Source organism: Mustelus asterias, chromosome 18 (assembly GCF_964213995.1).
Source record: "Mustelus asterias chromosome 18, sMusAst1.hap1.1, whole genome shotgun sequence".
NCBI classification, from domain to species: domain Eukaryota; kingdom Metazoa; phylum Chordata; class Chondrichthyes; order Carcharhiniformes; family Triakidae; genus Mustelus; species Mustelus asterias.
The window spans coordinates 79,312,350-79,330,793 of record NC_135818.1 but is presented as its reverse complement, the minus strand read 5'-3'; the positions used below and the strand labels follow the sequence as shown (position 1 = coordinate 79,330,793).

Sequence of the window (18,444 nt, the reverse complement as noted above, 5' to 3'; positions counted from 1 at the left end):
AGGGTGAAAGGTTTCCTCTTGGAGAATTCAGAGTGAAAGTGGCCTTTCTATCCGGCAGGAGGGGAAGGGGGGAGGGAGAGAGTTCCTGGATTCCTAATTGATCCCGTGCCGCTGATTGGTCGCTGGTGTTGTTGCCCCCCGATGGGATTGTCCCGTTAAATAAATAGGGAATTTCTATAGGGATGTGAGCATTGCACATTGGACAGTGCACTTGGGACCACTGGAGAGGGGAGGGGAGGGGAGGAGGAGGAGGAGGAGGGGATAAAAAAACAGCAGAGAATTAAACCCCAGGTTCAACAATTTTGCTAAAATGACAGGCAAGGAGGAAATGGTATCGGAGAATTTCAGTAAGTCCAAAACTATTTCCATCTCCCAGAATCTGATGGGCAACGAGCGACCCAAAGGCATCCCCGGCTCCGGGAATTCGTCGAGATGCACTGGGTTTGGCATTCAAGAAATCCTCGGACTGAATAAAGAGCCGCCCGCCCCAGCGCGGCTGATCTCCGACTCCCTGCCGGCCACGGCTCACCTGGTGGCGGCCAGGACCGTGCTGACGCCCGCTGGGGTGGGGCTGGTCGGGGCGGCCGGGCTGCCGGCTTTTTACGGGCAATCCGCCTTCCTGGACGTGTTGTCGGAGCACCCGGGGGTCCAGCACGCCGTTCCATCCGCTCACCTGCAGCCCCTCCGCCGGGGCACCATCCACTTGGAGACCAGTCACGAAGTCAGCTCAGGTGAGAGGCAGAGGCAGAGGGAGAGAGAGAGTCTGCCTGCTCCCATCCACATGTCCCCAAGCTGATCTGGGCCACAAGTCACCCAGTAACCTCACTTACTAAACAGATTCCACTGGAATCCGAGTAAGAATCTCAGTGGACCCACATTTAATGACTAGTGGTGTTTAGCAAATTGTTACTTTGAAATAAGTCGCAATTAAAACGAGTTCGATCTCCCACCACTGCGATTTAATTATAAGCTGAAAACATTGGCAGATCATAATGTGTAAATTCAACAACAAAATTATTCTTTAAAGCCAAGACTTTCGTTACAAAAGGCGGATAAATATTCGAGTTTTAGCAGATAGCATGTAGTGGTTGAAGATTATCCTATTTAAATACAGATTGCACAGGATATTAACACCACAACCCCAGACTAAATGTGAAATCACGGATACCAATAAACGCTGGCTCGCATTATTTCTGATGTTGCCGCTTTCTAATATCGGTTTTTTCTAGCATCTTTGTGAGGTCCAAATGCCAATTCTAGCGCGGTTATGGTACTGTTGGTGTTGGGACATGCCCGGTAGAATTGTCAAGTTGACAGAGGCGATGCGATCAGAGATTTACACAGAAAATGTGTAAATGAAATGTAAATTAAAATACCGTTGCACCTCACTTGGGAAATTTTGAACCGGGGCTATCTGATGTACCGTTTGAAATCTGGCAATTCGATCCCATAAGCTTGGTTAAAACGTCGAGAGTGCTCTGTTGTTAAATTCCATGCGATTGGACATCCACCGTCGCTTGGTATAAATCTAAACTATTATTTCCCGTTAAATCTGGGCACTGTACTCAACTGTTGTGGGTTTTTAATGGTCAGTGCATTGGAATTTGAAACGAAAACATCTTGCACAATTGTCCTGGTTCGTCCCCGGGCTCAGAGTATCACGTTACTGAATTTGAGCTCTCCGAACAGTCCTGTTGTTAAAACTGGAGGGTTTTGTTTGTAAATAAAGATAAGAACACATGGGTTTGTTGATAGATTTAATCTCTCGGTGTAAAATGTAGCAGTGTGTATAAAACCATGATTATTTATAATATGTGTGTGTATCGAATAATACTTGCCCGGTACAAAGTGCCAGTACATTAGGGAATGCAACAAGAGGAGTGCATTCAGGAATGCATTGTGTCAAATAAATGCAAGCCTCCGTTTCTCCAATTCTGCGATAGCTAATGGAAAATTGCGCCAAATGCACTGACGGATTTTGTAAATTGTCTTATTATTTGGTTTAGCAGTAATCTGGGTGTAAGGCGTGTGTCCTACAACACGGTTGCCGCTGGTTGTAATTCAATGTCGCTGGTTGTAAATTAGAGCCGTGTCCGGTTAGTAAGTTGTGCATCGCACGAGTGTGGCAGCAACTGTTTAAAAGTCACACCACCATAGGATTTTAAGTTAGAGAGAGGGAGAGAGTCGCTAGCCTGTGTCCTGTAGGGTTTGGAATGGGCTATCTATCTGGAGATTGTGGTTTACTTAAGAACTCAGGGATTGGTGTTTCAGGATGTTTCATGTATACCATGGATTTCACTCAATATATTACAATAAAAACCGTCAACACACACACACATTTGGAAGTCTGGGTTGCACTTTCTGCCTTCATTACTGCCACGTTCTCGTTTGATTTCGGGTTGTGAAACCTGATAACAATTTGTTTTCTGAGATCTAAGTGTACAGGATTCGCTTAGATGCACACGCGGATTGCATTTAATGTTATTGTAAAGGACAATGTGGGATATGGCATCGAAGAGATTGTGAGGGTGCGTGGTGTTTGGGATGCTCTGTCTATTAGTGCTGAAAGTTGCACATGATGAGGGGATTTGTAGGAATCTGTATATTACACAGGATGCTGATATAAACTTGTCCAGGGATTTGGCTTTCGGGAGGGGAGGACTGTACAATTATTTGAGGAGCTGGATTCGCTTGTGTACAGAATATATAGGATTGCATTGGTGCACGATGTATTAACTGCATTAACTCCAGAACGAAAAGGCCGAAGTCAGCTTATAGAGTTATATTGGACCAACAGTATACATCATTGCATTAAATATTATTCATAACAATGTATAGATAACTGAACGTGAGACCGAATATCGGACTTAATTTGAATATAGGACCATATATGGTGCCGGCTTTAGAGTTCGATGCTGGATGTTAGCACTGTATATGATGCATTATATATAGACATTTGCACAGAACATATGATTTGCGCGTTTTTATAGAATGACCAATAAGATAGTGTGCGGTTATATGTAACGCTACCAGGATAACATGCAGAATGTCAACTACATTCGGTACAAAATACTTAATTGTATGGTGTTCGACGCATACAATTGTGAGATGTATGACATATAGGATACAGATAAAGTGTTGTAGCATGACAATGGGAATTTAGGGATATTCCGCGTATATGTAAGACTTTGCACTGACTGTATATGGTTAAATGGGTACGGGGGCATATAACTTTATACGACTCAATTTGAGTCAGAGAACATGGAGAATGTAAACTATAGAATTGTATACGCTTTTGGCTGACTGCTGCTTTGTTTGCCAGTGATGGTATATCAGACAGAGTGTACAGAATCGCTGGATAATGGAACCTATGAAAGAGTGAACTTACACGGTTTTGATTGTATAGACTTGTGAATAGGATTGACAGTAGCACAGGGAGTATGGTATATATTAAGTGTATACAACTCTTAAAGATGAGTAGGATTGGACAGGGTTGCATAGGAAGGATACAGCAGAGGCACACACTATTGTACAGGACTTCCGACAACTCCGGGACACGGGACAGGAGGACAGAAGTTATTGGGGAAAATAAGAGGCCGGCGCGTTCATTGTCATCTGCTCCAGTGGTTTTGCCTTTTGGTTTAATAGCTGACCCATGTCTGGACTGCAACTGATGGCACCTGTAGGATTGGACGGGGTGACTATTCATTGTACAGAGTGGCGAGTATGTGCAGTGTGGATATCTGTGGAGAGGAGTTGATGGAGATTGTAGAGGGGAGCGAGGGTGTCACAGGGTTGGCATTGTGTGGGATGGTGAGTGCATGGAGCTGTATCAGGTGGTGAGTGTGTATAGAGTTCTAACTGTAAAGGTGCATCTGAGTTGCTGGCTGATTCGGAAGGTAAAAGGTACAGAGTACATAGAGCAAAAACATGCCAGCAAAACGACTCCAGGAACTTCGCATGGGGCAAGGGATGGGGGCGGAGGAGGGGGTGGTCAGACTGAATCAGGAGTGAAAGAGAAAATGAAAGTTGGTGACCAAAGTTGCGGCGGGAGAGGCCTCTGCTGGTAGATTGGCATGTGGTGGAGTTTAGGGGGAGTTTTAGAGGCAGATGCAGTCCAGGTTAGGGTGGATATCGATGCTGGAACACACACTGCAGCATGAAGTGTCAGGAGGGTGTGAATAGGAGGGTAGGAGGAAATAACAGCAGACAGCCAAAATAACATACAAATGCGATTCGCATTCTCCAGGTTCCCGGAATCCTTGAGTCATTTACAGTTTTATAGCCCTTACCCAGTATAACTATATACAACCAGCAGTCTACAATATCATACATATCGCTGCCTGAGTACCCTCTCCTCAACACAGCATCTTACAACATTTCACATGGGCTAGAGTAGTGAAGAAAGGCAGAGATCAGGAGGGGCAGGTGGAGTTTGTGCTCAATGCTTTGAGAAGCAAACAGCCAATAGAAATCGGTCTGGGAGAGATTAGAGATGAGGGGACTGTGTACAGGAAATGACAGAGATGAGAGACTATGTACTATATTGATCTATGTATCCAAACACCCAGTACAAGAACATATGTATTTCGGGTTGTATACCATATTTGGACTATAAATGATGCTGAGTGTATATAGATTTGTATATGTTGCTGAATGTAGTGAGATTTGTATATAGTTATTCTGGGTAAGGGCTATAAAACTGTAAATGATTCAAGGATTCCGGGAACATGGAGAATGTGAATCGTATTTGTATGTTATTTTGGCTGAGTGTATATAGATTTGTATATGATGCTGAGTGTATGGAGATTTATATATGTCGCTGAGTACATAGAGATTTGTATACAATGCTGAATGTATAGATCGATGTATATGACACTGAGTGTATAGACATTTGTATAGTATGCTGAGTTTACTGAGGTTTGTATACAATGCTGAGGGTATAGAGATTTGTATATGATGCTCAGTGTATATAGATTTGTATATGATGCTGAATGCATCGAGATTTGTGTATGATGTTGAGTATATAGTGATTTGTATATATTGCTGTACGTATTGCAATTTGTATATGATGCTGAGTGTATAGAGATTTGTGTATTATGCTGTGTGTACAGAGATTTGTACATGTTGCTGAGCGTATTGAGATTTGTATATGAGGCTGAGTGTATAGGGATTTGTATATGATGTTGAGCATATGGAGATTATTATATGATGCTGAGTGTATAGAGATTTGTATATGACACAGAGTGTATCGAGATTTGGACATAGAGTCAATAGAGTCATAGAGGTTCACAGCATGGAAACAGGCCCTTCGGTCCAACTTGTCCATGCTGCCCTTTTTTTAAAAACCCCTAAGTTAATCCCAATTGCCTGCATTTGGCCCATATCCCTCTATACCCATCGTACCCATGTAACTATCTAAATGCTTTTTAAAAGATAAAATTGTACCCGCCTCTACTACTACCTCTGGCAGCTTGTTCCAGACACTCACCACCCTCTGTGTGAAAAAATTGCCCCTCTGGACACTTTTGTATTTCTCCCCTCTCACCTTAAACCTATGCCCTCTAGTTTTAGACTCCCCTACCTTTGGGAAAAGATGTTGACTATCTAGCTGATCTGTGCTCCTCATTATTTTATAGACCTCTATAAGGTCACCCCTCAGCCTCCTACGCTCCAGAGAAAAAAGTCCCAGTCTATCCAGCCTCTCCTTATAACTCAATCTATCAAGTCCCAGTAGCATCCTAGTAAATCTTTTCTGCACTCTTTATAGTTTAATAATATCCTTTCCATAATAGGGTGACCAGAATTGCACACAGTATTCCAAGTGTGGCCTTACCAATGTCTTGTACAACTTCAACAAGACTTTCCAACTCCTGTATTCAATGTTCTGACTGATGAAACCAAGCATGCCGAATGCCTTCTTCACCACTCTGTCCACCTGTGACTCCACTTTCAAGGAGCTATGAACATGTACCCCTAGATCTCTTTTTTCTGTAACTCTCCCCAACGCCCTGCCATTAACTGAGTAAGTCCTGCCCTGGTTCAATCTACCAAAATGCATCACCTCGCATTTGTCTAAATTAAACTCCATCTGCCATTCATCAGCCCACTGGCCCAATTGATCAAGATCCCGTTGCAATTGGAGATAACTTGCTTCACTGTCCACTATGCCACCAATCCTAGTGTCATCTGCAAACTTACTAACAATGCCTCCCATATTCCCATCCAAATCATTAATATAAATGACAAATAACAGTGGGCCCAGCACTGATCCCTGAGGCACACTCTGGTCACAGGCCTCCAGTTTATATACAGATTTGTAAATGATGCCGAGTGTACTGAGATTTGTATATGATGCTGAGTGTATGGAGATTTGTAAATGATGCTGAATGTTTGGAGATTTGTATATATCGTTAAGTGCACCGAGATTGTTATATGATGCTGAGTGTATTGAAATCTGTATATGATGCTGTGCATACTGAGATTTGTATATGATGCTGAGCATAGAGGGAGTTGTACATGATGCTGAGTGGATAGAGATTTGTGTGTGTTGTTGCATGTATAGATATTTGTATATGTCGCTGACTGTACCGAGATTTGTATATGATGCTGAGCATGTGGAGATTTGTATTCGATGCTGAGTGTTTAGAGATTTGTATACAATGCTGAATGTACCAATATTTGTATACAATGCTGAGAGTGGAGATTTGTATATGATGCCGAGTGTACCAAGATTTGTATATGATGCTGTAAATGCCAAGGTCTTTGTATGGTGCCGAGTGTACTGAGATATGTATATGATGCTGAGTGTACCGAGATTTGTATATGATGTTGAGTGTATGGAGATTTATATATGATGCTGAGTGTACCGAGATTTGTATATGATGTTGAGTGTACTGAGATACTTAGCGTAAAGCAATTTGTATATGATGCTTAGTGTATGGAGATTTGTATGTGGTGCCGAATATTGTGATGCCACTGTACCTTTAAGAAAGCTATTTTTAATCATCTTCACTGCAGTTATAAGCAGGCACCGAGATGTCTGCTTGGAAATCCTTTTATTGCTGCTAAAATGGGTTAAATGGTTTTTTGTTTAATTTTACTCTCGGCCTGATGCAGTGTCTGGGACTTTTATGGCCGTGTGTTGTTGGAGGAAGAATGATTGACAGGTCAAGTGACAGAAGTTCCTTCACTTTCAGTTTGGGCTGCTGGCTGCTGTTTTTAGTTAGAAGGTGTTTTACTTCAGGCTGGATGCAATGTTCTGTCTCTCTCTCCCCCGGTTTTATGGGAAGCTGTTCTGACTTCAAGCTTGTCTGTGTGTGGGTCAAGAAAGCTGCAGAATCCAACAGCATCATGTGAGCCTTTGGTTTCTGTGTTTAACCTGTGACAGGGGTATGTTTATAAGGAGGTTTGTTTGGATGGAAAATTTCATTTTGTTGTTAAGGTTTATACAATATCATGGTTTTTTTTGTAATTGGTAAAAGTTATTGCTAATTTACTTTTTATACTTGTTAACTATATTCTTAAATAAACTTTGTTTGATAAAAGCTCCCCAGTGAGTCATTTGAATCATACTTGAAGTGAAATATCTCATGCTCATCCTAGCCAAACTCAAATAGCAAAACTTGTGATCCAGGCGGACTTCATGAAACACTTTGGAGATTCTGACTTGGATTATAAAAGTTGGGTGTTCTTTTGTGGGATTAAAATCTACATTTCTTGATAGATTTGGGATTATTGGATTCAAACGCAGTGAGCATATTTGTGTTTTCTTTTCAGATGTTGTATTCAGGTTTAAATAGGGAGTGCCTGTGGAATAATGGCTCTTCCAGAGGCTAAGAAGTTCCTGGGGGTGGGAGAAGTCATTCAGGGTGGTTTACAAATGGTGACTAAAACAAAGCTTTTGGAATTGGCAAAAACATTGCAATTGGCTTTACCTGACAGTGTAAGGAAGGAGGAGGTAATTGTGGCGATAGTTCAGAATTTAACATTGCCAGAAACACAGTCAGAATCATTGGAAATGGCTAGAATTCAATTGCAAATGAAACAGCTTGAACATGAAAAAGCATTAAAGCAGCTTGAATTCGAAATAAAGGAGAGAGAGTAGCAAAAGTCAAAGAAAGGGATGCAATTGCAGCAGAGAAGGGGAGGCCAGTGCCATAGGAAAAGCCAGAGAACAAGAGAGAAGAAGGGGAAAAAGAGAGAGAACTTCAAAAACTGGAAATGAAAAGTGAAAGTCAGTTTAAATTGGAAAAGGGAAAAGTACGGTTTGAGTATAGTAATGAAGACAATGAGGAAGAGCGGGTGCATCGTAGTCAAACACCTGGGGGGATCTATTTAAATATGTCCAAGTGTTGCCAAGATTTGATGAGAAGGGTGTAGAAGCCTTTTTCATTTCATTTGAGGAAGTGGCTAAACAAATGAAATGGCCACAGACAATGTGAGTATTGCCGATTCAAACAAAGTTGGTAGATAGAGCTAATGAAGTGTTTGCATCACTATCAGAGGAGGTATCTGGAGATTATGATGAGGCGAAAAAAAGCCATTTTAGGTGCATATAAACTACTGCCAGCAGCCTGCAGACAATGGTTTAGAAATCTAAGGAAAGAACCTGGTCAAACATACATAGATTTTGAAAGGACCAAACAAAGTAATTTTGATAGGTGGATAAGGGCTCTGAAAATAGACCAGACATATGAAGCTCTTAGAAAAATGATTATTTTGGAGGAGTTTAAAAATTCACTTCCTGACGTAGCGAGAACCCATATGGAAGAGCTGAAGATTAAACTGTGAGGTCAGCAGCAGAAATGACAGATGATTATGAATTAGTTCATAAATCAAAGTTTGGTTTCCGACATCAGCTTCAGCCTTTGAGGGACAGAAACTGGGGAAAAGAGGAAACTTCAGGTAGTAAAGGTAAAGGAGATCTTGTGGGAAATAATAAAGAAAGTGTGCCTCAAGTTAAAAAGGAAACACAGGAGGGTGGAAGGGAAATGAAAAGCCTCAGATGTTTTCACTGTAATAAATTACGCCATGCAAAGTCGCTGTTTTGTGGTTTAAGAAAAACACTGGGAAGAAGATGTTGGAAAAAAGGATAAGCCAATGGGGTTTGTTAAAGCCCAGTTGAAGTGAAAGAGGTGCCAAATAATGTACAGCCTGGTCAGGGATTTATTGATAAGAAGATGCCAATTCTCTTTAAAGAATTTACTTGTGTGGGTAAAGTTTACTCTTGTGTACCAGGAGGAGTTGGTAAAGAACTTAACATTTTAAGAGATACGGGAGCAAGTCAATCTTTGATTGTAAGAGATAAGGAACTACATAGTTTGAAGGAGTTTTGCCAGGAAAGGTGGTAACATGTGGAATTCAGGGTGAGAAGAGTAGTGTTCCATTATATAAGGTGAGGTTGGGGAGTCCAGTGACTGGTAGTGAAGTGGTAGTAGGAGTGATAGAGAAATTATCTTGGCCAGGAATACAGTTTATCTTGGGTAACGATATAATTGGATCACAGGTGGGGGTGATGTCTACTGTGGTGGAAAATCAAACAACTGAGTTGTTGAAAGATGCATATCCTGGGATTTTTCCTGATTGCGCAGTAACAAGGTCACAAAGTCACAGGTTAAGACAGTAGAACAAATCAAAGAGTGAAGATTAGAAAGTTGAAGTTCAATTATCAGAAACTATTTTTGATCAGATGATTGGAAAAGAACAAGAACAGGTGGAGGATGAAGTGAATATTTTTAGTTCAGGAAAGTTGGCAGAGCTACAACAGAATGATGCAGAAATAAAACAGTTGTATCAGAAAGCATACATGGAAGAGGAATCTGAATGTATACCAGAATGTTATTGCCTTAAAAATGATGGCCACGATCCTTCCATCTCAATGTGATTCTCCCATTCCAGTGCTGGATTTCTGGCGGCGTCAGCTCCGCACCGGAAATCAGCAGGGAGGTGCGGAAGTAATTTAAATACTTATTTAAATATATTTTAAATGTGATTAGTGGGCCCAGGACTGAAGTCTCCGGGCCCGCTTGCCTCTCCCTCCCCCCGCCAGAGTGGTTCACTCCAGCGGGGTTTACAGTAGCTCTCCATCACAGGGAACTAGCGGCCCGACCCTGCTGGAGTGAAGGGGGGCAATCAGGGCCCCCCAGAGGGCCGGGCAGTGGGGGAGGGTGTCCCCTGGACATTGGCATCCTGGCAGTGCCAGAAACATGCCCCTTAGCAAAGTGCCAATGCCCAGGAGACACCTTGGCACTGCCCATTAGGCAGGGGGTGGGCCCTATGGGGGCGGAATCTAGGGGGCAAGGCCTGATGGGGCCTTGGGGGTGATCAGTGGGGATGGGGGTTCCTGCTACCATTTTGCATAGGAATCGGAGGTGGAAGGAGGGAGGCCAGCGATCGGGATGGGCTGGGAGTAAGGGAAACCCAAGCTAAAATACAGAAACATTTTTATTGGCCTGGACTACATAAAGATGTGGTTAAATTTTGTCGGTCATGTCACACATACCAGGTAATAGTAAAACCTCAAGTGATGATAAAATCAGCACCCTTAATACCCATTCCAGCATTTGAGGAACCATTTACAAGGGTCTTAATTGATTGCATAGGTCCCCTCCCTAAAATGAAAAGTGGGAATCAATATCTATTGCCTATAATGGATGTGTCTACCAGGTTTCCAGAGACCATTCCATTACGCAATATTACAGCTAAAAGGATTGTAGAGAAGTTACTTCAATTTTTTACTAGATGTGGACTACCGATAGAAATACAATCAGATGAAAGATGAAATTTTATACCAAAGTTACTCAAGGAGATAATGGATAGCTTAGGAATAAAACAATTTAAATCAAGTGTGTACATCCAGAATCGCAGGGAGCGTTAGAGCGGTGGCATCAAACTTTAAAGTCAATTTTGAGGGCTTATTGTCAGGATTATCCAGAGGATTGGGATAGAGGAATTCTATTTGTACTCTTTGCAATTAGGGATGCATCTAATTAGTCAACCAAATTCAGTGCATTTGAATTGATTTTTAGTCATGAGGTAAGGGGACCACTGAAATTGATTCAAGAGAAATTGGTGAGTCAGCGTTCTGAGACTACAGATTGGACTTCATGTCAACTTTTAGGGAAAGGTCGAAGGGAGCAGGTGAATTGGCTAGCCAACATTTAAAAGTGGCACAACATGTGTTGAAACAGGAAGCGGATAAGAAATCAACAAATTGTAGTTTTGCTAATGGGGATAAAGTCTTAGTATTTCTACCAGTGGTAGGTGAACCTTTAAAACCAAGGTTTAGTGAGCCTTATCAAATTGAATGGAAATTGAGTGATGTGAATTATTTGATAAGTGCGCCAGATAGAAGGACAACTCAGAGTGTGTCATGTGAATATGCTTAAAATGTATTTTGATAGGGAAGGAAAGCAGAAGTAGGATGTTTTAGTCGTTATAACTCAGAGTGAAGAGCCGAATCCAGATGACTCTGAATTTGACATTCCTCAAATTAAATTGGATAATGAGGAAGTTATTAGAAATTGGGATAAACCAGTGAGTTGCCTTCCAGAGGAAAATCGAACTGACCTGACAGTGTTATTAAAATCACATGGAGTAAAATGTGGGAATACACTGGGAAGTACTAAAATAATTGTGAATGAGGTAGTCATAGAAAATGCTGTTCCAATTAAACAACACCCTTGCAGGTATGACCCTCTCAAGTTGGCACAGGTTCAGAAGGAGAAGCTGATGTTTACCCAGTCTGAGATGCTGCAGCCAAAAGTCTTGATCGACCACATAAAACAGGTGGAGAAGGAGAACCAGTTACTGGACAATAATGTGAACAAAGGAGTTGAGCAGGTGTGGAGACAGATACAAGACTGCTTTTGGAACCTGTTCCTGAGTTGTTCAAATTGCCTGAATGTAAATTGCAGGACTGCAACAACCAGCCCATCATCTGTGTGAAGAAACACGTGGATCAATCAACTCTCAATCTCAACAAGGAGATTGTGGAGTGGACGTATTGGACCACTGTGGATCAAAGGAATGGAAGGACAACGTGAAATAAGACTGTCTGTTGAAACGCTGCCATCATCTAAATTGAACTGCTGGCATGATAATTCTGTAGTTTGCAGAGCCGAGGATACCCAGTGAAACTGTACTCTACACAGCTGGTGTTCGGATAAATTACAATGGTTTTTGCATCAGCATAATCTTAGTAAACATGGTTGAAATGGGTTCTGACTCCAAGGAAGATACTCTGCCGTGTGTCTTTGCCAAAGAAGGTGCAGAAAGTGATGATGCCAATCAAGAGCAAACAAAGGAGTTGAATTGATTGGCAGAGGAGGAGCTAAGGCCAATTGATAAGAAAGGAGTCAGGGATAAAATGACCTTTCTGAATGACCCTGACTGTACAAATGTAATGTTGTATCCTGCCGATCCTGCCTAGTTCTGTGAGGACATTACCAGAGCTAATTTATCATCATAGTGACAAAAGTGAGCTCAAACTTGGAATCAAAGCAGGATTAAAGATTGAAAGAGAGTCATAGAGTCATAGAATCATAGAATCCTTACAGTGCAGAAGGAGGCCATTTGGCCCATCAAGTCTGCACCAACCACAATCCCACCCAGGCCCTATTCCCGCCACTCCACACACTTACCCTGCAAGTCCCCCTGGCACTATGGGGCAGGAAACCGGAAACCGGAGCACTAGAGGAAACCCACACAGACACAGAGAGAATGTGCAAACTCCACACAGACAGTCACCCAAGTCCAAAATTGAACCCACGACCCTGGCGCTGTGAAGCAGCAGTGCTAACCACTGTGCCACCATGCCATCCTATATATCGAGAGCCTTGAGGAGGAAGCAGTTTGTCACGAGTGTGATAAAAGGAGGAGTATTCGATGGTAGATGACAAGGACTGAAATGGACTATATTACTGTTATGATTGCCTGTTTTGATTTTGTGAAATGTATGTATATTTTTTGTAGAGTACTAGTAGTGTGAAAGTGAATGGGTTTGAAAATGAAACCATCTTTGAATGTTGGTGGGTTTTTTTTTAAGGGGGAGGTGTGACGCTACTGTACCTTTAAGAAAGGTATTTTTAATCATGTTCGCTGCAGTTATAAGCAGGCACTGAGATGTCTGCTTGGAAGTCCTTTTATTGCTGCTTAAATGGCTTAAATGGGGTTTTGTTTATTTTTACTCTCAGCCTGATCCAGTGTCTGGGATTTTTATGGCCGTGTGTTGTTGGAGGAAGAATGATTGACAGGTCAGGTGACAGGAGTTCCTTCACTTTAAGTTCAGGCAGTTTGGCTGCTATTTTAGTTAGAAGGTGTTTTACTTCCGGCTGAATGCAATGTTCTGTCTCTCTCTCTCCCTGGTTTTATGGGAAGCTGTTCAGACTTCAATCTTGTCTGTGTGTGGGTCAAGAAAGCTGCAGAATCCAACAGCATCATGTGAGTCTTTGGTTTCTGTGTTAAACCTGCGTTAATTAGGAGGTTTGTTTGATAGGAACATTTCATTTTGTTGTTAAGGTTTATACAATGTTATAGTTGTTTTCTTCCTGTTTGTAATTAGTAAGTTATTGCTAATTTTCTTTCTGTATTATAACTGCATTCTTAAATAAACTTTGTTTGTTAAAAGCTCCCTAGTGGGTCATTTGAATCATACCTGAAGTGAAACACCTCATGCTTACCCTAGCCAAATTCAATTGGACCATAGATCCTGGATTATAACAGAATAGAGATTTGTATATGATGCTAAAAAGTGTATAGAGATTTGTATACAGTGCTGAGTGTACCGATATTTGTATATGATGCTGAGTATCTCGAGATTTGTATATGATGCTGAGTGTATAGAGACCGGTATATGATGTTGAGTGTATCGTGATTTGTATATCAAAGATTGTATATCAAAGTCCAAAGATGTGCGGCCTAGGTTGATTGGCCATTCTAAATTGCCCCTTAGTGTCCTGGGATGCATAGGTTAGAGGGATTAGTGGGTAAATATGTAGGTATATGGGGATAGGGCCTGGGTGGGATTGTTGTTGGTGCAGACTTGATGGGCCAAATGGCCTCTTTCTGCACTGTAGGATTCTATATGATGTTGAGTGTATAGAGATTTGTATATGATGTTGCGTGTACAGAGATTTGTATATGATGTTGCGTGTACAGAGATTTGTATATGATGTTGAGTGTGTAGTGATTTATCAGGTGTTAGCTCGATAGATGATGTTTTGGGGTTCTTCTGATTATGGTTGTTAAAGAATCTGAGTGTATAATTTTGTGTGGGATGTTTGGTGTGTAGGTTACTGGGTGTTGGGAACAGTAAAAGGATGCTGTTCTTTTGGGTTGCTTATCTCTGTATTTTGTACATCAACAGGGAACACTCAGTATAAGCACAGTTCTTATAAGATGAATGATCTTTTTATTTTAAATACATACCTGATCTCTGGAGAAAAAAGAGGCAGATCCAATTTAATTCCGTCTGTTGCAAACACGGAATATTATTTAATGGGAAACTTCCTATGCTGAGTCAGAGACAACTTGTTCCAGGTGGTCTCTGGTGCAAGCCTTTATTCCTGTGAATGGGGCCCAGGGTCTGTGAATTGGACCATAGATCCACCCAGAGATTGAAATGCCAGGTTGCAGGGGGAAAGGGGGCTGAGGGGAGGGAGGGAGGGGGTGAGAGGAGGAAGGTGTGAATGGGGGGAGATGATATAGGGAACAGCTCATTTTCAAGGCTGGATTCCGGCTATAGTCACAGAGGGAAGCCCACATGGCTGCTTTATTTGGTGTGAATGTTGTACATTTGGACTCAGAGGTGAGAAAGGCTCTGGCAATTTTGAAGAACACCAGGGGCTATTTTCAGTAACTCCAGTAGTGGATGCCCATTGACCTAAACATGAGCATTTCACAGGGGGGTAGAATTCACAGCAACCCGACCGTTCAAAACCCACAGGGTTAGATGGCAAGATTGTAGAATAGAAGCCTGGAGGAGATGGAATGAGGTGAGGGGGAGAGGGGGGTTCCATATACCAATGAATGTGGTGGTGGGGGGGTAAATGTGCCAGTGAATGGGGTATCAGAGAAACGGGGGTGCAGCGGGCAACTGGGAAATGGAAGGGGAGCAATGAACCATAATATCAACTGGGGAAAGATGGGCTGAAGGGCCTCTTTCTGTGCTGTATGGCTCTGAGTTTATAGAGAGCGGGAGGAAGGTTGTGGATGGGACTGTGCAGACATGATGGGCCAAATGGCCTCCTCCTGCGCCGTTACAATGTGTGATTAGCAAGATTCCACAGGAGTGATGGTACACCAACAACAGGATTAGACTGAAGCAATAGAACTGTGCGGGTAAATCACACAGGATGGAGTAACTGCTTCATGGCAATAACAGAAATAATGTGGAGATGCCGGCGTTGGACTGGGTTAAACACAGTAAGAAGTCTCACAACACCAGATTAAAGTCCAACAAGTTTATTTGGTAGCAAAAGCCACTAGCTTTCGGAGCGCTGCTCCTTCGTCAGGTAAGTTTTAAAAGGGACTGCAACAGACGCAGGAGTTACCAGACCAGCCAGAAATAATTCGACTTTGCAAAAGTTATTGGTTGTTTCACTTGAAGCTGTGACAGATATTCAAGAATCTTTAACTTCCCTGGAATTGATATTCGTTCAATCAAACTGGGGCGGCACGGTGGCGCAGTGGTTAGCACCGCTGCCTAACAGGGCCAGGGACCCGGGTTTGATTCCCGGCTTGGGTCACTGTCTGTGTGGAGTTTGCACATTCCCCCCCCGTGTCTGCGTGGGTTTACTCCAGGTGCTCCGGTTTCCTCCCACATTCTGAAAGACGTGCTGGTCAGGTGCATTGACCTGAATCGGCGCCGGACTCTGGAGACCAGTGGAATTTCACAGTAACTTCATTGCAGTGTTAATGTAAGCCTTACTTGTGACTAATAAATAAATTTTATAAATTAACTTTAAGTTGCCCCTTAGTGTCAGGGAATTAGGAGGGCAAATATATGGGGTTATGGGGATAGGGATTGGGTGGGATTGTAGTCGGTGCAGACTCGATGGGCCAAAAGGTCCCCTTCTGCACTGTAGATTCTATGATTCTATGAAATCCACCCCGTTCCTCTCCCCAAACCACAATTCAATTTTAAATCAAAAACAGAAAATGCTGGAAAATCTCAGCAGGTCTGACAGCATCCGTGGGGAGAGCAAAGAGCCAATGTTTCAAGTTTGGATGACCCTTCTCTAGACTCGAAACATTAACTCTATTCTCTCTCCACAGGTGTTGTCAGACCTGCTGCGATTTTCCTGCATTTTTTGTTTTTGTTTCAGATTCCAGCATCCGCAATATTTTGCCGTTATCGATTTTTAAATGTCCTGTTGTTTGCAGGAGGTTAAATATGGGGAAAGTACCTAGAGCCCGCCCCATCTTTTCAATGTAAATTTGAAGAAGAGATTGGTATAAACCCTCCCCCAGGACAGGGTGGGGGGAGAGAGAAGGTAACCTCCAAATACTTTCATCGAGAATGACAGAAAAATCAGCAACTTCTCGTCTGGGACTCCTGCAAAGATAGAGTGATGGAGGGTGAATGTTGGGACAGTGATGGGAGCAGGTTGCAGGATGGCAGCTGGGGCTTTGCTGGGAATTGGGAAGTTTGAACTGGAAGTGTGATTCTCAGAAACTCCCAGTGAAGCAGCGACGCCGAGAATCCCACCGACTTTCAGCCCCATTTACCCACTGGCTTCTTTAAGTGCTTTTACGAAAAGAAAATTTGGGAGAACAGGACTGTCACTGCCCTGCCACTGGAGATTCAGGCTTGAATTGGAAAGCCCAGAGAAAGTTTATTTGATTTATTTATTGATCATTGAATCAAGGATTTTGGAAAATTCAGTTGCTTTGCAAGTTCAGTAAGTATATATGTGTGAATACCTGTTGAGAATGTATACATTGTGTGTCTCTCTGCGGAAAGGGATTGGCTCACTAATAATTCCATAAAGTCTCATTCTTAGCCCCATCCTCTCCATCATTAAATATAATTCGCTTTTCTCTTTATCCTTATCCTACCCGCAGTTAATCTACAATAAGCCTTCCAAACAGCTCCCATCTGTCCCCATGAAGTGAATAGACAAGGAGGGGGTCTTGTGACACAGTGGCTAGCATACCTACCTCTGCTTCAGAAGCTGCAGGTTCAAATCCAATGACAGGACTTGTTGGCCACGGAAGGAATATTCATAACGTGGTTCAAAGTGCTGATAATCAGCTGGAGAATTCTTTCCCTTTTCTGAAGGGGGAAAAGTGTGTGTGTGAATTGATGCTTTAAAAAAAGTTAAATAGACCATGCTCTTATTAAGGGGATAATTTATTTTAATTTTACATTTTGGAGATCGGTGTATGGATAACTTGAAACTAATGAGTGGCACAGTGGTTAGCACAGCTGCCTCACAGCGCCAGGGACCTGGGTTCGATTCCCGGCTTGGGTCACTGTCTGTGCAGAATCTGCACATTCTCCCCATGACTGTGTGGGTTTCCTCCGGGTGCTCTGGTTTCCTCCCACAGTCCGAAAGGCGTGCATTGGCCATGCTAAATTCTCCCTCAGTGTACCCGAAGAGGTGCCGGAGTATGGAGACTAGGGGATTTTCGCAGTAACTTCATTGTCGTGTCACTGTAAGCCTACTTGCGACACTAATAAATAAACTTAACTTAAATATGTGTTGAGTGTAGCATTGCTTGGAAAGAACAGGTAACTTTAGATCGACAATTCCCAAAGTTCTCCACCATTGGAGGTGTTTCTTATCTGGATCTGTTGCAGACTCATTGATAGAGTTTAATTACTTTGACTGATCAACAACTATTGTTCTTATCCGGCCAATAACGGGGCATTAGAAGGTGAGGTAGATGCACTTTTAAAAAATCTAGTAACTTCTATTAATTTTGCTGAAAAGGCACATTGCCGAAGTTTTTAGACTTGGACTCAGCAGGACTAAGAGGGGAATGGTGAATTTCAAACAATTGCAATTGTTGAGATTTTAATCTCAACAAAATTGCAGTGATTCTTTGAAATTGCGCAACACCAGGTTAAAGTCCAACAGGTTTATTTGGAATCACGTGCTTTTGGAGTGCTGCTCCTTCATCAGGTGAGACTCACCTGATGAAGGAGTGGGCTCTGAAAGCTCCTGATTCCAAATAAACATGTTGGACGTCAACCTGGTGTTGTGAGACTTCTTACTGTACCCACCTCAGTCCAACGCTGGCATCTCCACATCGTGATCTTTGAAATTTGACATTCTTGCATTTGTTCTGAAGGGTGTAAGAGGAAACATTCTGGCAACATGTCTCTCCCTTTCCACAATATTCAAGTTATATACTGCAAAGGCAATTCCCATTAAATATATCCCCCTTTTTTCTTGCCCGGAGATGTCCTCGGCTCTGTGAAAGCTCCAGCCTCTG

General features: G+C 42.4%; 1 protein-coding gene across 1 annotated transcript in view; it reads left to right on the top strand.

The window, feature by feature from the left end:
- The first annotated feature begins 310 nt into the window (after positions 1–310).
- The window catches only part of vsx2 (visual system homeobox 2), a 61,893-nt gene continuing 43,759 nt past the window's right edge, over positions 311–18,444 (top strand). Inside the window, exon 1 of the mRNA XM_078233134.1 lies at positions 311–731. Within this exon, the coding sequence (XP_078089260.1) occupies positions 311–731 (421 nt within the window). The remainder of the gene's footprint in view (positions 732–18,444) is intronic.